This window comes from Fringilla coelebs, assembly GCF_963513975.1.
Source record: "Fringilla coelebs genome assembly, chromosome: 13".
NCBI lineage: Eukaryota > Metazoa > Chordata > Aves > Passeriformes > Fringillidae > Fringilla > Fringilla coelebs.
The window spans coordinates 13,904,421-13,932,182 of record NC_140039.1 but is presented as its reverse complement, the minus strand read 5'-3'; the positions used below and the strand labels follow the sequence as shown (position 1 = coordinate 13,932,182).

Below are 27,762 nucleotides of genomic sequence, written 5' to 3'. Positions count from 1 at the left end.
AGGCAAGAATATAGAAATAGAAATAGAATGTAGAATATAGGAATAGAATCAGAATCATGGAATTGTTTTGGTTGGAAAAGACTTTTAAGGTCTTTTGAGTCCAGCTGTTAAGCCAGCACTGCCAAGGCCACCACTAAGCCGTGTCCCTAAGAACCCCACCCACATGGCTTTTAAATACCTCCAGGAATGGTGACTCCACCACCCTGGGCAGCCTGTTCCCGGGCTTGACAACCCTTTGATGAAGAAAGTGTTCCCATTATCCAATCTAAACATCTTCTGGCACAACCTGGGGCTCTTTCCTCTCGTGTTGCTGCTTGTTGCCTGGGAGAAGACACCAACACCTACCTCTCTGCAAGTTCTCCCTTCAGCCTTCTTTTCTCCAGGCTGAACAGCCCCTGTTCCCTCAGCTACACCTCTAAACTTGTTCTCTAGACCCATTTAAATTTTCATTACAGCTGAAGGTTTGGCTGAATTAAAATGATTCTATACTTCATACCCAATTAAAGAAAAACAATAGTAAGATTTTTTTTGTTATTTATTAAGTTTCAGATAACAATTACTCTTTAATAAAGCTTTTCCCCTCTCAGAATGACTGGACCAGTTAGTTGAGCCCCACTGAATGCAGTGACTTGCAACTTGTATTGAGAGTTGTGCTTTAACCTTGGCCAGCCCCTAAGCAGCACACAGCCACTCCCCTCAGTGGGATGGGGCAAAGAAGCAGAAGGGTAAAAGCAGGAAAATTTACGGGCTGAGATAAGAACAACTTAATAATGCTAAATTGTTATTACAAGGGAAAAAAAAAAAAAAACCAAGAAGGACAATTCGTTTTAATTTGCATAATTTGTTTATCACCAGCAGCTCCCCCCAGTCAGCTTTCCCTCTAGTTGATGTGCTGAGCACACTGCCATGGGGTCTGGAATATCCCTTGGGTCAGTTGGGGTCACTGTCCTGGCTGTGTCCCCTCCCAGCTTCTTGTGCCCCTGCCATCTGCTCCCTGACAGGGCAGCTTGGGGAGCTGGACAGCAGCTCACACACCAGTGTGCCATCAGCTCTGGTCACATGCCAGATCCAACACACAGCCCTTTACCAGCTACTGGGATGAAAATGAAATCTCTCCCAGCAGAAACCAGGACAAGGGTCGAGTTCTTTGCTTCAAACTCCTTGGTGTGGTGGAAGAACTGATTTCAAGGTGCAATGAGTATGTTACTCTTTTCAAGTAGCAAGTATAGAGGATGTTTTGAATTTTTAAAATTATAGTAAATGCAAAGGAGAAACCACATATACAAAGAAATTATTTCTGTATGAGATCCTTGAGATAGAAAAGGAAATGCTTCATCTTTTCTGCCTCATGACACTGAAGTACACAAGCTTAAACTATACCTAGTTTCTTGTTTCCATAGCGATGCAGAACTTATGTATGGGTTTTTATCACTAAGTATTGCCCAACAGTGATAAATAATGTACTGGCTTGGCAAAAAAAAAAAAAAAAGATTGGAAAAATATGTCCTGTACTGAAATACAGCATGGGACATTTGATTTTTTTTTTAATTTGAATCTCAATACTTAATCCTTTATTCATGTATGGGTTTCAGGTTGTGTTTTCCTCTTCTTTTCCTTGGAAAATAGGCTAATTCATTTGCTTATTATACTCAAGTCTTCTAAAATTTGCAATGAATTTGTGTTGTAACATCAGGAATGGTTCTGACAAGGATTCCTTTCTTTGCAGAGAGCAGCTTTCATAAACTCAGTCTATATTGGTTATCAAAGGGAAAGCAGAGATAATCAGCTCACATTCTGCTAGTGCCTGGTGTCACAAGAATACATAGGTTGACAGCTTTTTTGTTTATCATGAAAGCATAATGGAGTCCAAAGTTTGGAATTAAAGCTTGTTAAATTCTTTATTTGCATATATGGGACTTCTTTGCTACTTCAGTCCCACAGATATGAATACCATATTGAGCTGTTCATTTTATCTGGAAATCCCTGTATCAGTGTTACAATTAAAGCTGAGTTGTAATAAAAATTAATAAAATATATTTCATGATTGTTTGTTTGCTCTCTTGACAAATCAAATTTGATTCTCTATGGTTACTCCAGCCATTAGTGTATATTTCTTTAACTGTATTCTAAACTTTTGGCCTAAAAGTATACACAATATAATTTTAAAATTTGCAATGAAAAGTGACCAATTACAGCAAATTTTTCAAATTACCATTATCTATTTAGTTTTTATAACCATATGAACTAAAGTATATGTAATCTGCCAAAAAATATAAGTCAATTGAATTCCATAGTGTCATGAAGTAAAGCACATGTTTTCTGATTCTAGGTACATCCATTGTTTCACCTGGGCCATATGAAGCCTCAGATGAAATTCCTCCAACCTGCCAGCTCAATTCTGATGTCCCACAAGTTACACAAGTGCTGGATCTAAATGAAATTCACAAGCCAAAAATAAAATGTAGGGAAAAGGCAGTGCAAGAAACAGGTATTCTGTTGTATTAAAATACTGTGAGTACAATCCATACAGTGTGTGTACAAACAATTGATTGTTATGTAAATGTCCATGTTAAGAGTTCTAATGTCTTAAAATGAAACATGACAACTCCTGCACACCTGTAGTGCCTCAAGCACATAGGCACATGTGTGTTCTGTAGTTTGAGATCTGTGGGGAGCCTGAACAGTTCTAATTCAAGCATGAGATTTATGACAATATTTGAGATGTCATTTGAATGTACATTGAAGCATTTTGCAGTGAAGTTGTTACACTTCTTTTTACAGTATGTTCACATCAATGAAACTTTGCTGGCAATATGAGCAGGCAGTGTCCTCAGCCTCTACTCTGAAAAGGGAAATCTTCTCTTATTGGTGTCTTGTCTTATTTGAATGTTTCTTTAAGCTACAAAATAATAAACCATATAATTTAGACTTTGCCAGCATAGCACTGAAGAGATTTATTAAAGAAGCTGGGCAGTGGTGTCCTACAATACAAGCTATTGACTTGAATAAAAGCTAAGAGAATGCAAAGAAAGGATTAAATTTAAAATTATTGTTACAGCTGAAGGCTAACAGCAGGAGACCTAAAAGGTTTTTGTTCTAGTCTCTGTGTTGTTTATCATAGTTATGAATAATCTCAACAGAGAAGCAAATAACAGGGGAGCAAATTTTTGTTATGATGCAGATAGTGGTTTAATAAAGAGTGGGACTTCAGAAAGTTTTAAGCTTGTTAGATTGGAAATCCCATATTTACTTTTTCCTGAAAAACAAAGCAGGTAACATGCAGGAAATATTACAGTTTTCAAAACAAGGTTTATTGGTTTTATGTCTTGCAGCCACTGTGTTGAAAAATTATGGTCTAGGGACCACTGTATGGGGTAAATGTGGAACATGACATCACATAAAACCTAGCTTTGCTAAATGCAGAGGATTCTGCATTGGGGAGGAATGATAACTAAAGTTAAGCTTTAAAGGATCAAAATTAAATGAATCAAGGCTGGCAGGTTATCATCACCAGAGATACAGCTCAGTAGAACCTTCAGATTTTAATATGTTTTAAAAAACTAAGTAGCAGGAAATTCAAATTCATAGGAAATGAAAAAGGTATCAAACCTTTAAATCATTTTTGCATTATTATCTGAAATACTTTATATATTATCAGCTAAACGATCTCAGAGAATATCTTACAGACCAAGAAGTGATTCAGGGAGAAGCAGCATGAATGATAATCTCTCACATAAGATATGCTGAAAACATTAAAAATTTACATAAGGGCATTTAAAAAGTAACCAGTGATACAAAGGATGTTCAATAAAAGCTGCTTTTCTTATCTCATGGCACAAAAGCAAGACATCATTTGATGTGATGATGCAGTTGGAAATTAAAAACTCATAAAAGAAAATGCCATGTTACACAGAATGTGATTTTAATGTGGAATCTACTGCTAAAAGAGGCTGGTAAAGAAATTGGTATGATTCCAAATTCAGTGTTGCCAATTTATATAGGTAACAGTAACATTGTATTTAGCAGCAGTAAAAATGTGAAGAGAAAATTCAATGTTGTACTTCCAAGTTTTTCCAACCTTACACTAAGAACTTTGTTGAAGGCAGATGATTTCAAAAGTCCATACTGAATTATCTTGTGCTATTTCTGAAGTGTTGGGTTTGGCCTTTGGAACTGAATGTTAGAGGGATTATTGGACTGTTCTAGACCAGCATTTCCTGTGGTTTTATGTTCAAGTTGACATGTCTGCTTGAGTAAAATCTGTAAGCCAAGAGTCAGTAGAAACTGAAATGTAGATACAAATGCCTAGTTGTGAAATTGCTTAAACAGACTTGGGTCAGACAAATGAGAGGTTTTTAGTAAAGCTGCTGTTTTGCTTTAAAACTGTTTATTGCTACCTACCTGCAGTAAAGTCAACAGCAGAATTTCACCAAGGCAAATATATTTCCAGTCCTTATTGTCTTGATTCAAAGTACTGATTATCTCTTTAAAGCATTTTTGTAAAGAGGTAGATCATCATTAAAAACAGAAGTACAGAGAAACGTGGATTATTTATGTTCATTATTGGAAATCTGGAGTTGTAAATTTATTCATAAGCGGTAGTGGTCTTCAATCCCACCTTATAAATATACCATGTGTCCTTCCAGACATGTCTTTTTCAATTTCAGATGTTGGTCTACTTGAAATTGGAAGCTTTGGTATGTTTAGGTACATTTTAATTGGAAAATCTTCCTTTAATCCACTAAACTTTTTGTTTATTTGATAATCAAAAGCCCAAATTATTTTTAGTATCATCCACTTTTAATTACACATATTATTTCATTATGTCATCAACACACTGTTATGTGTAGATGTAGGTAATTAATTGCAGTCAATTAATGTGGTCATTAAGAGAGATTTTAATGCAAATCAGCTTTCCTAATTGGAGCTAACAACATCCCAAGGTAGCCAGTAAAAAAGAAATTGATGTTAAACCAAGACAGGTCATCTGATCTTGTGAAATGGCAGCTGTTAACAGCAACCAAATGTCACATCAGGAAAAGAGTCAGGTAATGGCAGTAAGGAGCTTCCCTTGTGCTTATTAGTACAGTAAATGATGATCTTGGTGGCAAATGTATGATCTGTGTTTCATTTCCTTGATGACACTGTAAATAAAGCTGATCTTGAAATAAGGTTATGAAAAATGCTTAGGGGAATCGGCAGAATATTTTGTTTCTACTTTATTGCTTTATGAAGGTGTCAAATCTCTAAAGGGAGATAGCAATTTAATACAAGTTGTAGCAAGAAAATATCTTTGGACATTGTAAATATTAAATATAAATTAATGTGAAGATACCATTTTTATCAGCTCTGGAAAGGAGAATTCACTGACAATATTGGAGAATTATAAAAGGAAAATAGATAGTACATGCAGCTCTACAACCCCAATGGTAAAATTAATGTGTAACCATTTTACTTTCCTTCCTTTTTAAATTTTTTGGAGAACATTCACCTGCATTCCATGTTTACTTTCTGTCTTGAAGACTGGTTGACAATTTCCACACTTTAAAAGACTTATATAAATAAATCTACAGTTTAAGCAGTAACAAATAAATAAATAAATAGTAATAAATATTTTAGCAGCAATCGAGTGCATTTGCAATATTAGGGCTCAGTCCTAGGAATACAGTAGATTCAGTAATTTCAAAAAGCAGGGTACATGTAAATAGTTCTCTGAGCTGTAACTGATACCTTGACAGTCTTGCCTTCATTTTTTTATGTTATTATTTATTTATTCTGTTATTTATTAATTAGAGTTCTTTTTTCTTCCTGTCAGAAGTTAGGTTTTCATTGACGTTCTAAAGAAATCCTGCAAACCTTTTTTTTTTTTGTTTATAAATAACCCACTTTTAAATAAATCTATAAAGCAAGAAGATTAGAATTATGTCTCTATAATAGACCAAAAGTTTCTGGCTGATATGTTGACACACTTTTATAAAATGTGCATTTGCTATTCCTATATTTCTATGGAGTGCACTTTAAGGGAACATAACTCTTATATATGTTTAGTATTCATAATTCTTTTCTTTTAGTTGGTTCTTAAAAAAAGCTACTTTTTATTTTTTGTAAGTACCGTAATTTTTTTTTAACTCCTAATTTTCTTAACTTAGGTATCTTGGGTAATAGAGGCCAAGGCAATGGTAAAACTCAGGATGTATCACATATTGCATTTGGGTCAAAGATCTTTGGGCCACCTCCATCTTCAAACAGAAGAACCAATGCAAAGGTACCTGGAAAGGTAAGAAGGGCTAAATTCCAACAACACCATTGCCCTTTTGCAAAGGAAGATTTTGATAAGCAGAGAAGTTAAACTAAAGGTTTATTTCAGAGGCTGCCTCCAGAGAACTGTGATAGGTCTCAGTGCCAGAGATCCTGTAACATCCAGAGGAGGGCAAGGAAAATGCATGGGTGGCTCCAGCACAGGGCATGGGTTTATGGAGCCCACAGGAGAGAAGGCTAAGGGGAAATCTGGTTGCTATTTTCAATGATTGCAGGGCTGCAGAGATGCCAGGACTCTTCTAAAAGGTGCCCTGCAAGGCCAAGGGCAGCAGGCACTAATTGCAGAGAGGCTCTGACTAAATACAACCAAGTGCTTCAGCACTGCAACTGAGCCACAAGAGAGTGGAGAATTTCAAAACTTAAATGAAACAGGCTGATTCAGCATCAGACATAAAGCTGCCTCTTTCTACTGAAATGACTCTTATCATTCTTTTCCAAATTTTTTTTCCCAGACTGCTGAAATTTCTCTGTGTCTGTGTGTGTGTGTGTGTAAATGTTTTGCCTTATGATGAGAGCTATAGTGCAGAGCCGAAATTACATTTCAGGATGCTCTGATAGTCAGCCTTACCGTAGCTCATGTGATGCTGTCAATTACAATGCCAGGGAAAACACCTGATCCCAGGCTGCCAGCAACAAATATTCAGGTTTTTGGAATCTGATCAGGACTACAGTTTTCAGTTTAACACCGAGCATAAGGGATCCAGCCAACTCTTGTGTGGGAAGTCACTTGAAAGTCAGGTTGTAAAATGATATTCCTTTCTTCAAAGAAGAAAAGACTCCTGAGGTCTAGAATAACTACAAGTTTTAGTCTTTTTATCCTGATAGTGAATTCTAATTTTTTCCCTTTTCTTTGCATTGTTCCATTCACTCAGTGGAAAAAAAAACTCTGCTTGCTACTTGACTGTAAAGATTGAAGATATCACACTGAATAGAGCCTACCTTGAGGTTTTGTGAAAAGATAGTTTTAAAAAAAAAGATTTGGAAATATATATTTGGGGGAAAAGTGTAATTCATAATCTGTGTTTTATCTTTGAGTATTTTGAAAGCTGTTATATTTTTGTCTTTCATCAAGAAATAATGTCTTTCAAGGTAACAAAGACCTTGGGTAGCAAAACATCATGCCAACTTCAAAATTCAGAAATGCCAACTGAAACTATAGCAGCAAATGAGAGGTTGGAGCTACCACTCTGGCCATGCAATGATCCTTTAGATCAAGGAGGCAAAAGAAGTACTCTCCAAACAACTGCAGATGAATATCAAAATGGTAAGAGCATAAAGCAAAGAATATATAGACTTTTAAAACTGCCAAATTTTTGCATGATTGTGCTTTTGAATCTAGGACTTAATTCTTTGTTTTCCTACTTTATCTACTTAATTAATTACTGAAGACATATTCATTAAATCATGATTTATTCTCCTGTATGAGGGTGAATAAATGCTCGTTCTCTCTGCAGCTATTTGTATTGTGAGTGATTGAGCCAGGGATCATCACCTGCTGGCAGTACCCACAATTTATACACATGCTTCTCTTTCCTCATGCTGTGAAAATAACTGAGCTGCTGCAGTGGTTCTTGATTGTTTTGCAGACTTTTGCAAGCCTGTTTTGTATAATTACTATGGTTTGCCCTTCTTCCATACCTTGTGTTAAATTTTTCCTTCCTTGTGGCTGCCCTGTTCCTGCTGCCCTGCAAGATTCCCATGCTGTTTAGACGTTTGCATCCTAGTACAATACCCCATATGCACACAATATGAGTCTTCACAGGTATTTGATTTCTGCATTGCATTTCAGACCCTGAAATTCAGACTCAGAAAACATCTGTCAGTGGAGAAGCAGATTTTCAGCTCACCTCACCACAAGTACCATCACCAGACAAGGACAGTCATATAGGATTATCTCTAAAAAATGCAGCCAAAACCACATGGGAGATAAGCAATGGTATGGTACTCATTTTATGTTATTTTACATTTCAGTTCTATGTGGTCTGAAGGACTGTTGTAAATTTCAAAGGACCCAAAAGCAGTTCATATAAAAAATAAACATCTGTGTTGTGGGGGGATTATGGAAATCAAGCACCCTGCCACAGAATTGCTTTAGAGCATTGATAAAGATTTGCAGGATTAAGCAGAGTACCAGAGCAGTGAATGAATATCAAAAGAAAAATTCCATGCTCTCATGATTAAAGGAAAAGAACTAAAAATAATTTATTCTTTAAATCCCTAATAAATTTATACTGAAGATTCCAAATATGAAAAGTACAAGAAATTTTACTTGTCCTAGATAAGAGTTTAGAATATTAACTACAGTACCTATGTCATATTGGGAGGGGGGAAAGGAGGGGGAAAGGGTTATTTTGTTTGTAGAGTTCAGAGGTGATTTATTTCTTCTGTTATTCACAGAAAGACACCTCAGCTTATGTTTTAAGTTTTTTCCCTTTCTCACCTGTTTGCCAAAAAATGTGGATTCTTTTTGTCATACATTGTCAATCAACTTCCTTTGCATGACTCTGGGAATTGCATTATTGGGACAAAAGTATCCCTTGTGTCTATGAAAAAGTAGTTTTACTTTTTATTGGAAGGAATAGTCATCAATTTGAAAAGTGGTTGGACAATTCAATAGTGCTCAAAATTGACCAATGAGATTTTCTTTCATATTGTGAGTGATTTCCTTTGTGTTTGTTCTTTAGAGATATTCTGGCAGTTTCAGTAATTCATAATTGCTATTATGGGTTCCATAATTTGACTGAAAGAGATCCAAGATGTTCAGGCAAATAGAGAATTCTTCCAGAGAATTGTTTGGTTCCTTCATATTTATCTGAATTTTGAGAACTCTGGGGCAGGAATCACTGTCTTAACTTTTTTTTTTCATCTAAAACACCAAAACCTCTATCTAGTGCCAGAATTTTTAAAAAATTAATCAACACTTGTTATGTTATGAAAATATGGGTGATATGAAAAGACAGCTTTAGGACAGTAGACTGGCCTGTCTAAATGCCCTCTCATAAATTCAGAGGCAGAGAGGAAGAAATGAGGAAGAAGGATATGGGTAAACCCTGTTCTTTTGCTGTTTGAATTTCCAAGAATGAAAACTGTTTCTTTATAATCTTAGATGTGTGAAAGGCAGATAAATGCATTATGTGAGTTGATAAGGTACAGTTTTACATTTTTTCCCTGTATTTTCATTGCCTGTCACTGTTGTCACTCTCAGTCTGCAGATTTCTGTTTCTTTTCAGTACATGAAGTTACCTCATTTTACATAGATGACTTCATGATTTCTTTATCCATTGGTACTGGATTTATTTTTTTCTGAAGAACTTCCTATAAGCAACTTCTTCATCAGCAAAGTCCCCTTCTAGGCTTTGTTCTGGACGTCTTCCAAAGTGGGATAAACTTGACCTGAGAGAAGAAATAAAATGAGTGAACACTTTATGCCAATCCTATTTACTCAATGCTGAAGCCTTCATTATAATGTTAGGCTGTGATTAGAAGCTTTAGCATAAGTCTGACTGTGTAGAAGAGTTAATTAGATGTAGGTGATCATTCTTGCATTTATGTTGTTTGCTGCAATGTTGTGATTACGTAGTAGTTTGCATATTTTACTCAGAATGTTCTCCAAATTATTCATTACAATTGACATGGAAATTATGAGTTAAAAAGAAATTCTAGTATAGTTTTTGTTGGAGAGCTAATGGGATTTTGTTTAGTCCAAAACTCCCTGTATCTTTCACTTGTGGACTATTGAAAGACTGCTACACTGACTACAGGTTACAGAAGTTGCTGAACTCTGTAACCAGCATAAAATGTCATCCTCAAATCATCCAGACTTTTTTGTCTGCCCCCTGGATATTTCATTAAGAATAAGTACTGTGCTATGGGAATGAGTGTTTGGGTTTGACTTGTTCCTAACTCAAGTTTATTTCTTCAACAACTCTAGAAAATCATGTAGTTCTTTACAGGGTGGCTTAGACTAAAAAGGCAGAATATTCAGGCTAATATTATAGAGATAGTAATCATTTTAAAGTAGTTCTTTATATTTCTGAACTTCTTTTGGTCTGGGCAAGACATTATAATGGTGACTGAAGTGTAAGAAGTTTTTGGATGTCTGAGGCAGAGCAAGGATTAGAAATCGGGAGTTTAAGGCTCTAATTGTCTCATGTTCTCTAAATGCTTTAAAAAAACTGTTGCTCTAGGATTTATTTTCCATGTTTTGATAGTTCATTCAAAATCTCCTTAAAATCTTAAAAAGCAAGTGATTTATCACATTGTTTCCTTCAGAATTCATTACACAATTTTATCTCTATAAATTAAACAGCAACAAATGCCTTGGAAGTTATTCTAGAATGAGAATAGAACAGGTGAGATTGCAGTGTGGGAAGTGGGTTGTTGCTAAGTCAGTAGACATAAAAAATAAGCTGCTCCTCTCTGCTCTTTCCCAGTTCTATGTGCATAGGAATTAGTGAATTCTCCTGAAGTGGGTTGTACACTAAGTGTATAACCATACCCTAGAGGGCTCTTCACAGTGGTCTGAGCTGTTAGTGCATATTTGTAAACCACAAAGGCAGCATGAGACATGTCAAATCTAATTTTATCATGGGGAAAAGGCCTTCTGAATTCTGAAGGAGTGTATGTTATGTATTTTAGTGTTAGTCTCGACGCTGACAGGGAAACCTAATAAAATATGTCTAGATTAAACTGGAAGGGTGGGTGACACACTGGAAAGAAGACTGCAAAGTGCTGAGATAACAAAAAATACAAAAACTTTCTTAGCTAGGTAACTTTTGAAGATTTTTTTTAATTTGTTTATTTTGATAAATGCAGCAAGTAAAAATTTTAATATTTTGCCTAAGGAAAAAGGGTAAACATAATTTTAGACTTAGCAACCAAAATAGCTGGGCAAAAGATTCTTCACATCCTGAAGAGTTGTCCAGCTGAAGTTTGGCATATAAGTAATATTTTTGTGTCATTTCTGCGTAACACTTTCTGGAGTTGTGAACAAGGCATCTCCAGGTCCTAAGACTTTCAAAAATATCTCAGTCTTGATGGGCCAGATTCCTACAGGATAAATAATTGAATAATTGAAAATACCGTGTGACAGAGTTTTTCAATCGTGTTAGGTCACAAAATCAGCTGGGGAAAAAACAGTTCCTGAGTCTTTGTCCTTGAACATCCAAATACTGTGTTCAGCCTCACTTGAAAAGCTCGTGAAAATACCCCTCTTCTCATTTCATTTTTATGGGGGAAATGGTTGCTTAATAAAGGTAGCTTATATAGATATAAACTATACCAAAAGCATAAAATCTGTGAAATGTTCATGACTGTGTTTTCTCTTATGATTTCAGTTGTTTTATTTTTGCACCACCCTCCACATGTGATTCCAATTGCCTATAAAAATACATTATCAGAGGAGCGTGACACAATCTTGAATGATTGTAGACTGGAGGATTCTGCCCCAATAACCTCCTTTGAAGAGCCTGTAGTTATAGATACAGAACCAAAAGTCATTTGGTTTTACTCATTAAAGGGTGTTTCCTAAAAGTTTTGAGTAGTCTCACTCATTTCTTCATGCTCTTGGAAGAACTAGTCAAGGCTTATAATAATTAAATATAGCCTTTCAAGGCTTACAATAATTAAAAGCAGAATCTACTACGTTGTTTTAAACCAGAATGATTTTCTAACAGAATAAGAGTTTACTTGAAAAGCCTTGGGGGTTCTTACTAAAGATGGTCTTCATGAAGAGACTGAAAAAGGGTCTTTTCTGGAACAAGAAGATGCAAGCCACGGTCATACAAGATACATCAAGTAACAATCTTTCACTGGTTCCTGGATATTAACTGGAGTTTGGTAGCCTTACTGTCTGTCTTCACTGAACTGGAAAAATCACAGCAACCCAGCAGAAGAAAGCTGTTTCTCCTGGCATCTCAATCTTCTTTCTTTTGCCTTCATTTATGGGGATTCAGACTTCCTCCCACACTCTCACTCCTCCCAAGCTGCTGAATGTGCCTGAAGTGGTAATTCTAACAAAACTAAAAGTAAAATATCACTGTAAAGCACAAAATACCTACTAAACTTACTGTCTTCTGTGGTGGCAAGCATTTTATTATTGCAATGCTACTTTATTATTACATTTTTAGTATTTTTTCATTGAGTTTTTTTAATATGGTTGATGGTAACTTTGTTTTATGGAGCTGGAAAGTTTCAATATCTAGTGAATAATCCACAGCACACTACCTTTAATGAAGATAAGGGAGTATTGCATACTTGAGCAATTCTCCTTTTCTTAGATGCTATTTGAGATTGGTTGTAATCAATCAAATTGACATTTTTTTCTATACCATCATTCCAAACAGTAAAATATAAGTTAACAATAAGAACATAAAAATGGTCTTTTCATGTGTATCTGGTGCACTCAATCTTTAAATCCATTTCTGTAGTTTATTGTTTGTTTTAAAATTGTCAGATTAGTTGTGGCTGTATTCAGGAAAACCTGGTGAAACAGATATCTTTATACATTTTTCATGTCACACTTTTTATCAGAACAGTAGTTTGAAATTGAGATTTAAACCATAAGTTCTGAATGTAAAATGTGGAATTTAAGCAGTAAAGGAGCAGACTGTAGTATTATGAACTTTCCACCAATGTGTGATTATTTTTTAAATGTCATATGCAAAAATGCCAATAGAAAAAGATCAATGGCCATATTAAATAAAATCATGTTTTCCTAGAATAAAATTCAGTTGTGGGTTTCAAATCTTGATGGCCAGTTTCAGGTTTGCAAATGGCAGGTTTACATGTCCTGTACCAAAGCCTGTGTACTTTTTGAGCTCTGTTTAGACCCTTTTTTATTACCTTTGTGCTTTGAAAGCCACCTGATCTTTTTCATTGTCTTCATCACTCTTATTCTTCTTTGATAGGCAAAATATTTCTGCATTAGAAAAACTTACTTTGCTGTGCAACTTTCTGAGAAAATGAGAACGATCAGAGTAGCTGACAATTTACATATTTTGGCACTGAAATTGTGTGTTTCAGATACATGGGTATTTCCAGAGATGTTCACTGAGAGCATTCAGCTGGATAGGAAGGAGCACTTTGAAACTACTGGAAGTTTATCCTGCTGTAATTTACCCTCACCCCAGAATGCCTCTGTTGAACCTCCCAACCGGGAAACACCTGATCATCAAAGGAGTAAGAAAGAGGTTTTCACATTTTCATCAAAACCTCGATCAGCTCCTTACGGGAGCTCTCCCAGTGTATCACCAGAAAGTTGCATTTCCCCATTGGAGTTGGAGCTCGACAGTAACGGAGAGCATGAGCAAACCAAAACTGAAGATAGCTTTGAAGGAACTGACAGCAGTGAGGAGGTAGGTCACTTTGTGCATGTTACTCTTGATAAAGCAGTCCTCACCCTCAAACTCCTCGGATGAGATTCTGTCTTCAAGCCAGACAGAGAGGATAAATCATCTTTTCCCCATATACCAACGGGTGGATTTGTCTCTGTCAGGTTGCTGTGTCTAACCAGATACAGGACTCAGTGCAGGTGTACCCTGTGTAACAAGTTGACAAAAGAAACCTAACTCTGTCAGCCCCTATGCTAACAGAGATGCCAGAACTGTGCATCATTACTACAAAAAAAAAAAAAATACAACTGCATCATAGATTTGAGTGAGATCCAAGTCCTTTATGGTTGCTCAGGACTTCAGTAAATAAGAGTTCATTGTGTCTTTTAAAACTGCAAATGGAGACTGGTTTTTCTCATTGACATTGTTGAAAGTGAATTACAAAATTCCACCTTTTGAATGTCACTTGATTATTGGTGTTTCTGCTGCACATCCTGTCTGAGCATCACCAACTTTAATTCTTTTGCAATGTGGAAATCCTCCAGCAATGAAATTAATGAAATAAGACAAACAATTTTTTAGTACATCTGTCTAGTATTGTTTGATACTATATAGAAATTTGCAGAATTGTCAATGTATGCAATAATTTCATTATGTCATTACAGTAACTGCTAAAGTTCCTACTTTTATGAACATTCTAGTATATTTCACTTTTAACTATAAAATTTAGCATTTGAATCTCTAGCTCACAGCAGAGAAATAAAATGTAAGTTGCATAATAGCAAGATGGACTGAATTTAACTGTTTTACAAAATGACTGAGGGAATCAAACTATAAATTTCCCAAATGTGTACCATTAATAAAACTGAGGGATTATCTTCTTGAACGTACATTTCATGCTGTGTAATCCTGGACTCACTGAAGTCAGTAACAATCTTGGATCACTTTCATGCGCAGCAGGATTGCACCTCAGCTGTGAGAGGCACTGCAGGTGATACTGCCTGACATCCTCTGTGGGAACCTATGGCAGAGGAGCAGCATCATGAGGTGAGGATGAGGCTGCTCTCATCCTTTCTTTCTTGGGAATGAGAACACTGAGACAAACACGAGATGCACTCCTGCATTATTTCTCTTTTCATCTGTTCAGTCCTGCTGATTGCTGTTGAGATGGGGCATGAGTGAACATCATACACTTGATTCTAGGGATATTTTGCAGAGACTTTGTTAGAAGCATGGATAAAAGGTTAATAAACTAACCTCTAAAAATCTTAAATTGTGTTGAAATGGTAATGAATATGATATCCAGTACCATATGATTACCAGAGCAGAGCAAAGTGATCTCAGCAGGAGTTCCTGCTTCTACATTTAAATTGAAGATGCAATGTGAAAATACGGAATATTAATCATTCAATGGAACAACACCATCGTGGACACATTGCTTAGGTTTGGTTTACAGCTGTAATAAATTCTATTGAAATTATGAATGTCAGATAAGACACAGGTCTTGGACGTTACCAGCATTCAGAATCTGACCTGACATTTTGAAAAGTGTAATCAGCTTCAGATGTAAGAATATGTTTATGGTATAGTCAGTGTATTTGCCAGGAAAAGCAGCTGTTTTTCAGAATCCTTGTACATTTAGAAACAGGAGGCAGAGATTAAAGAGAGATTTTGAAGTGTTAAGGTTATGTAAAACTGAACTGTGTAATGATGAGAAGGAACCAACCACTCTTGCTTTGTTTCCTAAATTTAGGATGACAACAGTGAACTCATCCAAAGTGCTGAGAACACTGAGAACAGCCACAGTAGACCAGGAACATCTGATTCAGCAGATTTTAAACAGATGCTATTAAATAAGATGTCACAGGGAAATGAATACTGGAATAAGGAGCACAGCCAATATAACTTCGAAGAGGCCGTCTTATCAAAACCACAGAGTTCCACCATGAGAAAAACAGAATCTATTAGTGTTCAGAGAAGTTTAAAGCCTATCCTTTGTCTTTCTCCAATTCAAAGTAAAGCCAAATCCTTTAGAGTAATTAGAAATGTATCTGAAGAAACTGAAAGATATGAAGGAGTTTCAGATCAATTTGAAAGATCTGTCAGTAAAACATCTCTCAAGAAAGTTTCAAATGGAAATTCATGTCTGACAGCACAGACTTGTGTAAGTGATTTTTACTTTGAAATTGAATTACTAGATTGTATAGAGAAGCTATATTGGATATACCCATTTGCATGAAGTGATTAATAGTACATCTTTTATTCTGATATATTCTGGCTTCATCATAACTGCATTTACTGTGCTCAGTCTGTTGAAAGTTGATTTTGTTGGGGTTTGTGGAACACAAAATCATACTCCAAATATAGCAGAAATCACAGAGGTTTGTAGATAAAAAGATGTGTCACTGAGCAACTCACATTTTGGAAATAAATTAGTTAGAAAATAGTTTGGGGCTGAAAGGTTACAGAGGAAAATTGGCAGATTTTAAATTGCTGTGTTAATGAATGACCACAGAAGGAGTGTTAATTTGGGTGCCTCATGGTCTCTCTGTGTCAGCCCTGAGCAATGATGAATTATGTGCCTGAGAGCCAGCAGCCAGGCAGCTTCTGTCCAGCTTCTCCCTGGATGGCTGGGGAGAATAACAGGGACAGGGAAAGCACCCAGGGTACCTCAGGGAAGGTGGTGTCTGGGGTGAATAACTGGTGCTGGAGATTGTTTCCCAGAGATTTGTGTCTTTGCTTTTTGCATCTATAGGGCCTTTGCCTTGTGACAATGAATTTCTAACTTTAATTGCTATTTCTGGAAAAAAATATGTATCTTCATTTTTTTTTAATGCATTGTCTCATTCCTGGTGCTTTCTTATTCTTCTCTTTATTATAAAATGCAATGAATTTTTTTTAAATTAATGTTCTTACCTGTGCCACTTCCTACTTCCTGGCTTCATGTATCATATTCCCTTGCAGGTGTCTCTTTTACAGGACTAGGAGTTTTATGGTGCTTAGTCCCAGGATTGCTGTTTTGTGAACTTTTGTGGATAATTTAACACAGGGATGTTGAATTGAACTCATGATCATTATTGTAAGCATGGGGTTTGTTTTCTAATATCTTGGATATATCTTGAATTTCTTATAATATCGTTGGTCCCCAGGTATTGCACACCTCTGGGCACCAAAAGAATAGACTCTTCTCTTTTGCAGGGGCTCTCAGCTTTTCTGTGTGTCCTTGATGGGGAAATGCTCATCCTGCCCTGCCACAGATTCATTTTTGTGAAATGAGTCTCTTTTAGTAGTGGTGCAGGGCTGGGCTTTAGGTGTCTCTCAGTGCTGTGAGGTTGTCTTTCAGACTGGGGATTCTGGAAATCTCTTCCTGTATGCTGCAAGTAGTTTATTGGATTGGTGAAGGCCCTGCACTTTTCCTGATGAAAACAGAACATCCTTTTCCATGAAGGTTGTGGAGACTGGTTTCCTTTGGGAAAGAAGTAGATTAGGGGGAAGCAAGGGGAATGAAACACAGCAGTGCAAGTGAAAATCAGAAACTGTGCTGAGACTTTATTATCATGAGAAGTATCAGTGGCTGGTGATTTTAAAGACTATGAAAAGCAAAAAAAATTAAAAAGCAAAGAAAATCCTTTCAATAGCAGCATATGTTCTATGTATTTATGATCTGGAAAAGACATTAGAATTGCCACTAGTGATGTAGAAAATGTGGAAGAAAGCAATGCATGGGTTCATTTCTATTTGGAAAGAAGATAATGTTTCTGTAATTTTCAGTGATAGGAAAAGCCCCAGCTGATACCAATAATCTCATTTGCTTTTTGTTAGAGATGGTAATATGCAGTGAATGTGTATGATAAAATTTGTTTATATTTTTCATTCCCTTGCCCTCCTATTATAGTTTGTAGCAATTTAATCCTTCTTTTTTCCAGTAGCTGCTTACATCTTTGCAATTAAATGTATTCCTTGTTTTCTGATACTTTCAAGTTTTAGAAAATTGTTCCAATTACAGTTCAATTATGTTTATTACTTATCATAACTGTAACCTATTTGTCCATAATAAATGAAATTATACATGTATTACTTTCCTTAAAGATATTATCTGTGTTTAATGCAGTCATCAACTTTGTCCTGTAGAACACAGCTAAATGCAGACTCTCTGAGTGGATTGCAAAAGTTGATTACTAATTTAGACAATAAGGTTATTACCATAATGCACTTGTAGCTGTAAATGTATTGCACATGTGATTTGCTACTTGTATGTATTTTTTTCAAGAACAAATCCTATTATTAATATAGAAACTCATTAGCTACAGATTTTTTTTTTTTGTTACAAAACATAAAATTAAAGTACCTGGTAGATCTAGGTCTTACACTTGATCAAGTCGAAAATTTTACAGAAGCCCTTCCTTGGAGTTCTTTGACATTTCTTTTTGTGCTCATACAAGGAACCAGCAAAGGAAAGAAAGTGCTTAACCAAGTCTTCTGCAATTGATTTGCCTGCTGCTTAATATGCTTTAAGGACCTGGTTTCTTGCAATGTTTTATTCATGTTTTAATAGAGTTCTCTATTATTAAGTTCAAATATTTTTAATTAAGAAAGAAGTATAGCCCTCTGGGAAATATTGCAAGCATGTAGATAGCTGGTAATTAAAGTTTTCCACACGTATAACTACATTCAAACAATTCTGAATAAATCATTTGAACCTAGAAGAATGCAAATGTCATTATATATGAAAAAAAATCCTTTAAACAACAAGTTTTATCACTCTAGCCTAAGTTTTAAGTGATTAATAAAAATACTTTATTGTAAGGGAAGGATATTCAAATAGACAAGATAAGCTTTTAATTACTAAATGAAATAATAATATTTAAAAAATTTAGATGTATTGCAAAATTACTTCTTACATCAAAAGATTGTCCTAAATTACAAAGTTAACTTAATTTCAAATTCAGTTTTCAAATTCTCTCTTTGAAAACTAACAAAGACAATGTAAAATGATTGAAGAGGCTTTTTGGTAGTAGTCATCTGTACTTGAAGAATAAATATTCCAGACTATTTCTCCTTCATTAGTTTATTTTAGGGGATATTTAACACAGAAAATGGTCATAGCATCTCTTCTCCTTCCTGAGTGTGGTATTTTCAGTGTGAGACCATTAGAGGAAAAGAAAACAGAATGACAATTTGAAATAAGCTGGGGAGGGGAACAGCAGATGTTTAGAATTATGCTGTAATAATTCCACAAATCCATGCATCTTTCTTTATAGATGTAAAGGAAAAGACAAGCAAGTTTGGACAATTTTTTGTGCTTTTATTAAAAAGAGAATGAGAAAAAAGTTCTTTCAATAGTTAGTGCTTTTATTCTGCAGAGCACCAGTTCACTCTGTCAGCTTAATGACTGCATACCAATTATATGAAGGAAGAAAGATAAGCCAAAGCTTTTCTCATAATAATCAAATAACTGCAGAAGGTTTATATGTAGGAAAATTAACAGGAAATCAGCATGTTCAGTAAGATCAATAAAAGTTACAGCAGCTGCAGATCTGGTAGAATATTGATAAATTAGAGCAAAGCAAGCTCCCCAAGCACATCAAAGAGCTTTGGGTGAGGTAAACAAATGACCAGTAGTCACTGAGCTTTTAACAGGCATTCAGAAAGGGTCTAGAGAAAACATCTCATATGATTTTAGGATTAAAAATGGTAGTAGTCATCCCAATATTCAGGATTTAATCTTGGACCTCATTAGCAAGGTTTGTAAAAAAGGAATGGTAACTGTGCAAACTGCTTCTGTCATCTTATGCTTTGTATCTTCTGTCATCTTCTTATACTTTGTTTCTTATACACATAGGAAGAAAGCAAATGAGTTAAAATTTCACTATGAATTCTGGTGTAAGGTGACTTCTGTACCCCTGGAAGATACACTAAAACATTGCACACCACATTTCATAGCAAGAAGAGTTGCCTGTGTTCATGTCACTTGTACTGCTGACTTGTGTGTGTTCTTGAGGTCTTCAGCCCCCAGTGCCTTCTCACAGCAGAAGAGACTGAGATCCTCCCTTCTGCCATGACTGTGATACATCCCTGATCTCTTCACTAGAATCAAAGCTCTGTCCCTCTCTGGGATAGTGTTATATAGGGTCTCCCAGCCCACTGGCCAATACTCCAGTGATCTAAATCCATTCAAGCCCTGCTCACTGCCTGGATTCACTTTTCAAGCAGAAATGTTTTGTACTTACATTTAGAACCAAAACAAAATGTCTCAAGTATTAGACTTGTTCCTTTGTGAAAGAGCAATCTATGTGGACCTTATAAAAAGGGGAAAGCTTTTCTTAAAGGAGGAATTCTTTAAACAAAGATAGTGCCAGCAGCAGGTTGGGTGATTTTAAATTGTCTTATCTTAAGGTTTTGAGTGAGGCTTAAGTATCAACTGCAAAATGATTAGTATGTGTTTGCAGCTCTTGGCCTGTGGAACAAGTTAGTTCTAACAATTAGAGTTATATTAACAATTTCACCAGTGGATTTGCAGAAAAGTGAAAAGACATTGAAATTTACTTGAAAATTCATACACTAGCAAACTGCCAGAATAACCTTTGCAATTTAGTGTTGGCATGGCTTCCCAGAGAAATTTTATGCTGTGCTTGACCAATAACTAAATGTTACATTGATGGTGATGATACTGTGATAACTGTGGGATTTGCTTTAATTCAAGATTTGCATTTAATATCTGATGGATTTTTTAACTTCTTAAGGCCTGTTTTTATCTTCTACTTTTAATTGCAGTGGAACAGCAACTTCACCAAATAACCTGGATCAAAACTGCAGTTCATTACAGTGCTTGTGGTGTTCTTCCTTCCTGTAATTGTTTATAAATATGCTTGATCTTCATAGGTGAACAGAAATCTGTTAACTCATTTTTTTCTAATAAAGATTTTGTTTCTCTTTCAGTATTGAAGCTTTTTAAAGATTCTCTGAGAGATTCTCCAAGGTCTCTCTGGGTTTCATTCATCTATTCTGTTCCATGATCCTGTCTATATTGTTGACTTTTCCATTTATTTCACAGGAGTATGACAGGAAAAAGTACCAGTCAAATAGACTGAGTTCATCTGAACTACAGATGCTGGCCAGCATGAAGAGACAACAAAATGAAGAATTATGGGATGCTGGGATCTCCCATGGGCTGAGTGCCACACAGATCAATTGCTGCAATGTCAGCCTAAGTATAAGCAGTGATGATGATACAGCAACCTGGAACTCTTGTTTCCCACCAGTAAGTCTAAACCCACAGTATTTTCTCAGGGGTCAAAGAAAATGCTAAATTTTCTTTGAGTAGAGTTGAAATTTAAGATATCATTACCGAGGGCTCTCAGAACTTATCAAGTAAAACATTTAACCAAGACACATGCACTTCCAGCATGTTCTCTAGTACCACCATGGAAAAAGAGCAAATCTATTATATATATTCCTTCCTAGAATTCTGAATAATCATGTAGGCTGTACAGTTCATCACAATAGTGGCTGACAACCTGCAGGTGTGTGATATAGTACTTAAAAATAGTTCCAAAATGAATGAAACCCAGATATACCAGTCAGCAGCTGCATTACAGTGTGAGTAATGGAAAATAATTGCTTCTTACAACGATAAAGTCTCATTACTGAAAAGCTAAATCTTTAAAGAACTGAAGCAGGAGAAAGCAGCAAAAAGCTACAGTAGTTCTGAGCGCTTAGTATGTGATCATTATGTATTTTACACCTTGGATCATTATTTGTCCTGGTACAAAGTGGTACAGAATCACACACAGCTGCACTATGTGACAGTGCTGCTATAAGAAGCAGAGTATTTGTTGCATTCCACCAAAAAGTATTGAATGTATGAAAGCACAGAATAACATTTCAGGAAGTATATAAAGGTACTAGCAGGAGCTGCTGTAAAACTAGATAACCTCATACTCCATATATGTATCAGCAATATAGCTGTTATTTTATTACAGTTGAGGCAATAATAAACAATGAATGTGGCTTAAGTAAAGCACAGAGCACAGCTCTGAGGCAAATCCAATGTTAGGAAACTAAACACAGCTGTGTTGCCCCAATATAAAGTATTGCAGAGTAAATGCTCTGAAATTTAGGTGCAAATTACCTTCAAGGTTCTACAGGGTCCAAATAGAGGCCTGTAGCAGCAACTTTCCACAGTGAATGATCAACACAGTGCTGGAACTTTGGAGTATCCTGTTAAATGAAGGCTTCAAATGAGAATAAATGTGTTGATAAGTGGATGATTGTACAAATAAGAACTTGATTTGCAGAGGAATATCTTGTAGGACATCAGAGAAACATTAGTTGGTATTAACTCTTTGATATACATCTCCATTAGGCATTTGTTAATTTAATATTTCCAATGTGTTTTCTCCCTACTCATTAAATAGGCTCAAACATGGTACAAATCTGAAAGACCAGACAAATGGAACTCAATTAAATATAGAGAATAGCAGTCTCATTATTTTTTGGTAGTTTAATTATAAGGAAATTGATAAGAATATTTAGACACGTCAGGTTTGGTTGATACAAATTACATAACTAAAACAAAATGAACTTTTAAAGTAAAATGTACTGCTGCAGTATTCAGTGAATGCAAAGACTATTCTTTGATCTTACTGCCTTGATCAACTTCTGTAGCTTCAAGTTAAAATAGTGTTTAGATATAATAGGTTAGTGATATAAATTGCAATTTAATATAGTTGTAGTTTTTCATAACAGCCCTTTATGGCTATCTTTCTCTACATAATTCAAGCATAAAAAACGAGATTTTGTCTTTGAGAGAGTTCTTCACATTTCATTCAGCTGACTGAAGAGTTTGGTGTGCCCTACACATTCAGCCTTGTCAGGTTTCTCCTCTGCATTTTTCAAGGCGGACATTGAGGGTTCAAGAGACAATGGCAAGAACCTCATTTCCAAGGAGGGATAACTTAGGAAAGAAACCTAAACTTTCTCAGATAAAGACTACCACTTAATCCCTCACAAAAGCAAAGAAATTCAGCTTTTGAGGGCTTCTGTACCCGTTTACCTCAGCCTTTGTGGAGAGCAGCACTGGGCCAGTAGAGTGTCACTCAGTCCCCAGAATCTCCTGCTGCACTTCACATTTTCCTGGCTGAGATATCAGCCAGAGCACAAGCTATTCATGGGTATGATGGAAGTTTTTTGAGTATGGACTTGTGTGTTTAACACTACTCGATGTAATTCTGTTCCAACATTTGCAAAAATGCAGAGTATCTATGTGAGGCTGATAATTCACTTTGTAAACCTTTGGTATCTAAGAAGGCTTTAACAACATTTGTTAATGGAGGTGATTATTTAATCACCCCACATTCTTTTAACACAGAAGCTTTTAAAAGAGTAGTTGGGGCAATTGTTGGTATGTTGATGCTAAATGTCAGTATATTTTGACATGCTTACAACATTTCAGAAGGCTTGGGAGTAGCAATGTTGTGCCACTATTCAAATGGCTAGCTGAAATTCTTTAGTTATGCATTCTCTTTCTGTAAGACATAAAACAATGGAATTATAGAATACTTTCATTTGAAAGGGACCTTTAAAGGTCATCTAATCCATCCCTCCTACCACTGGGCAAGGGCACCTTCCACTAAACCCAGTTGCTCAGGTCCCCATCCAACCAGGCCTTGAGCATTTGTAGGCATGGGCAGTCACAGCTTCTCTGGGCAATCTGTTCCAATGCCTCATCACCCTCATTGTAAAAAACTCCTTCCTGGCATCTGCTCGAAATCTACACTCTTTTAGTTTAAACCTGTTGTTCTTTGTCCTGCCACAACAGGCCCTACTAAAAACTCTGTCCCCATCCTTCTTGTAAAGCCTCCTTTAGGTTCTGAATGGCTGCAGTAAGACCTTCCCAGAGCCTTCTTTTTTCCATGCTGAAAACCCCAACTCTCTCAGCCTCTCTCCACAGGAGACATCTTCCAGTCCTCTGATAATTTTTGCAGCCCTGTTCTGAGCTCACTCCAGCTCCAGACCCCTGTGGGGTCTCACAGGGGGCAGAATTCCCTCCTGAACCTGGAACCTGCTCCAATGCTTCCTTTGGATGCAGCCCAGGATACAATTGGCATTCTGGTCTGACAGGTCATGTCTGGCTCTTCAACCCTCAATATTCCCAAATCCTTCTCCACAGAGCTGTTCTCAATCCCTTCATCTCCCACTACTAGTGAACTCATCATTTTCTCAGCTTCCAGTTCTTATAAAGAAGTGTTTCTTATATATATATTTATTCCTTATATATATCTCTTATGTAAAAAATAGATGTGTAGAATAAAAGCAGATTTGGTTTTATGTCTCTGATCTTTAGTACCACTATTGTTTAAGAGAATTTTCAAATGCTCAATCCTTCCAAAAATCAGATGTACAAACTGCAAAAAACTTTCTAGATATATATATGTATATAGATATAGATCTGTAGCCATCTTCCATTGCATAGGTAAATTATTTTAGCAGTGCAGTATATAGAAAAGAAATAGAAATAAGCCTTATATTGAAATTTGAGAAATTAAATACAGCTTGAAATTCTTGTCATGATTAAACTTTCATGCTTACATGTGTTTCCAGGTTGTATCTTTCTAAATCTTTAAATCAGTAGTATCAATTGCTTTCTCTTATGTTTTTCAAAGATAAATAAGGAGTATTTTCTTACAAATTTTTCTTCATTTTATACATTTGTGTCCTTTAGGTGGAATCTATGGCAACAGCACCACCAGAAGGCAGCTTTTTGTGTCTCTTTAATTTTGAAATACCTTTGATGTTTTGCAAGGCAGGGCAGGGTATAATCATGTTAGATAGTGAATTTATGTATCAAAGTAATATTTTATATATAAACCACATTCGAAGTGAGTTTAATTTTTTCATCAGTTAACCATTTTTAGCCTGATTTCCAGTCATTGAAAAGTGTCATGTTACTGACTAATGAATCTGAGAAACCCTTGTCAATGTAAAGGCACATAGATCAATCATATTATTGAGCTGCAGTTAGAACAGATGTCCTTAACAACTACAAAACAGATGTACTAAAATTGTGGATTTATATTCTATGATAATCTACCAAGAACTGAATATATGCTGTCAGGAGAAAATGTTGAAATGTAAGTGGTTTAGCTTCTGCTGTAAACTATGACAGCCAAAAAGGAATAAAATCACTTTGAATATTATACATTAGCTAGTATAGCCTCAGTTATAAATATGAAAAACTTCTACTTTAAAATGGGTTTACTTTGAAGGAGGATTGTAAACCCTTGTAAAATGTGTGTGGGGCACAGTTTCAATTCAAAAATATGTGTTTGTAGAATAAAATATTTTTAAATATTTTATTTGACCATGTCTTACCTGAATGTTTTCTTAAATCTTAAGACCTATGAAAATCCATGCTAGATTTGCAACACTATGACAGACACAGTTCTCTATATTGCAGAATGTCATGTGAAGTTTATACTCACACATACATACATTATCCAAGACAATTTGCAAAGCTTACAAAATATTTCTATTTAAATGCCTTCCTTTTTTTCTAGAGATCTTGTAAGACTTTCCTGCCCTGTCAGACAATTGGCCCATTCAGCTTCTTGGATAGTTGTTTCCACACTTCAGACACCAATTCAGATACAACACAAACATTTTGGAGAAAGTTCTATAGGAGAATTCAGGATATCTTACTACATATGGTCCTTGTTTTTCATCAGAAATGCAAAGGAGAAGGATGATTCTCCTAATGGCTCACTGATATATCCTGGAAGCTTGTAGTGGGTTAATAGTGATATAATGTTGCATTAGCAGAATCCAAATTATGTCCATCACTAAAACTTTTCTTTTAAGTAAGGAGTACTCACAGAGAAGAAAGATTACTTGTTCCACAAGGAACTTCCTAAATACAACTTCAGTCACATAAGTCTTGATCTGAGAAATATTTGAAATAGTACTTCCAGGTTCATACCTAATTTCTGGAAGGTCTTTTGGCCTCCTTTGTGAGTCTTCAGGAGACAACACAGAAATGGTCTGGCAGAACTGAAGTCTGACAGACAAGAGGAGTGTTATTTAAACTCAGAATTATGCCAACTGTGAGCTCAGTTTGACAACCCCTGGAGGGATCTGTTCACATCAAGTCAAATTGCAAAGCTGAGGAAGAGTATTCTTTACTATGAAATGAGACTAAAAATTATTTAGACAGATATTCTGGTTCATAGACTGACTAATTCACTCTCTGTCTTGTCTTCATCTTCCACTAGCTATCATCTGGGAATTGCACTAGCCATCACCAGGCAGTGAGTCATATTTGGTAGTAATTAGGATGTCATTCATCCTGAACATATATTTTACAAAATCTCTTTCCATTTTCTGAAACCAGGAGGACATACTCATTTTTATATTAAATTTTGTTTTAAAAAATCATTTAATAACACTTTGTTTTATTTATTTAATGCACTAAATTGAACAAGTATTGTCAATGTATGCTCACATTTTCACTTCTTTTGCATTTCCTGCAATGATTTGTTTAGAACTGATTTTGAGGTGTGTGATAATGGCAGGGAGATTCTCTTCTGGTAAAGCCATACATATACTGGGAGAAAATGTATTTGTGGATTTTAGAATTTTTGAATTTTTACAGCAGTTTATGAATATTGATTTTTCTTGCAAGTAACTCCTTTTAATGCCATGAACCAAACATAGTTTGAAACTTTTGGGCCCTGTACAATGGGCAGGTAAGATTTGACTGGGAAATGATCATGTCTTGTATGAATATTCATACAGTCCACTGTTAGCTATTCATGAAGAGCTTAATTCAGGCTTCAAAGCTGCAGTGCCCTGGAGAATCATATGGGCTTCAGTAATCTTCATTTGGGGCTGCTAAAATTACTGTTACTGCTTATAACCTGGTCTGCCAGCCCTCTTACCTCTCCCTTGGTGTTTTCTACTCTTAAAAATGGTTCACTCTGCACAGATCCTAACAAGATTTTCTTCCTCATGCTTTGTACACATGTTCAATCCAGACTCTTCTGTCATACCAGACTTTACCACCCTCCATCTCTGAATTCTACTGATATCCCAACACTCTCACAGGCAGCAGAGAAATAACTGTGTGATCACCTCCTTAATTCATATGTATTTCTACCCAGACAAAAATCATCTTTAAAGTTGTACTTTTGTACAGTTAGGACCAGAATATCCATTTTTAATTTCACAGTTAAGAAAAAAGACTGCAAAATTCTAATATCAGAGGCTGCAAATGTATATGCTCATACCAGATCTCTGACATACTTCTAAACAATCCATTCTTTTTGTTTTCCACAGCCTGTCAGTCAGCAGCATCACTATCAGAAAGAAATGAGCCCACTTGCCCATTCCAGCCCACGGTAAGATTCCATTTATAGCCCAGGCAGTAAGGATTCAGTTAGAGTGTTCTGAATATTAAATGTGACACTCTTTGATTTAATCTTCAATCTCTTTTCAATTGCAACCTCCTCTCAGAGGGCTTTATTGCTCGTTTTAGTCATTGTCTACAGTATGTCTGAGCTGTCTGGGAACACAGAACTGAATCCTGCATGTTTTGGATGTACCACTGTGTATTTAAAGTATCTGACACAGGCCTTGCTCCTGCATCTGCTTTGATGTGTGATTCAGCAAATCGTCCTCATCTCACATACATACACTCTCATCTATTTCTTTTCTCCCTCTCTGCTTTGAAGGCTTAGAGCCAGAATTCTGTATGTGACTGTAGGTGTCAGGGAATCAATTGGTTCCAAAAGATTTTAATGCTACTTATTAAGAAAGGGTTTTTTTCAATAGATAGCCCAGTTAGGAGAGGGGGTTACAACACTCTGGGGATAGAGCAAAAGGATCCTGTCTACAGCATATTTTGTGTGGCAGATTTTTAGCTTGATCTGTTTTGTTTGGAATCAGGAACAAAATCCCCGTGAATTCATTGTAAGGTGAGATGACAAGGGGAGAAGGTGGCTAAGGAAAATTAATCACATTGAGACTGTTGAGACAATCAAGATTAATTGTCCAGTTTCAGACCTGCTTTGTACCTGTGAAATTCTAACATCACTTTGTCAATTTTTTAACTGCCTCA

General features: G+C 35.9%; 1 protein-coding gene across 1 annotated transcript in view; it reads left to right on the top strand.

Moving 5' to 3' along the window:
* CFAP20DC (CFAP20 domain containing) overlaps positions 1–27,762 on the top strand; it is a gene marked incomplete at both ends in the record, with an annotated part of 62,594 nt that overhangs the window by 17,191 nt on the left and 17,641 nt on the right. The window contains 8 exons of the mRNA XM_084214526.1: positions 2,330–2,488; positions 6,150–6,277; positions 7,408–7,582; positions 8,108–8,254; positions 13,342–13,673; positions 15,403–15,813; positions 20,704–20,910; positions 26,982–27,043. Coding sequence (XP_084070652.1) covers positions 2,330–2,488; positions 6,150–6,277; positions 7,408–7,582; positions 8,108–8,254; positions 13,342–13,673; positions 15,403–15,813; positions 20,704–20,910; positions 26,982–27,043 — 1,621 coding nt within the window. The remainder of the gene's footprint in view (positions 1–2,329; positions 2,489–6,149; positions 6,278–7,407; positions 7,583–8,107; positions 8,255–13,341; positions 13,674–15,402; positions 15,814–20,703; positions 20,911–26,981; positions 27,044–27,762) is intronic.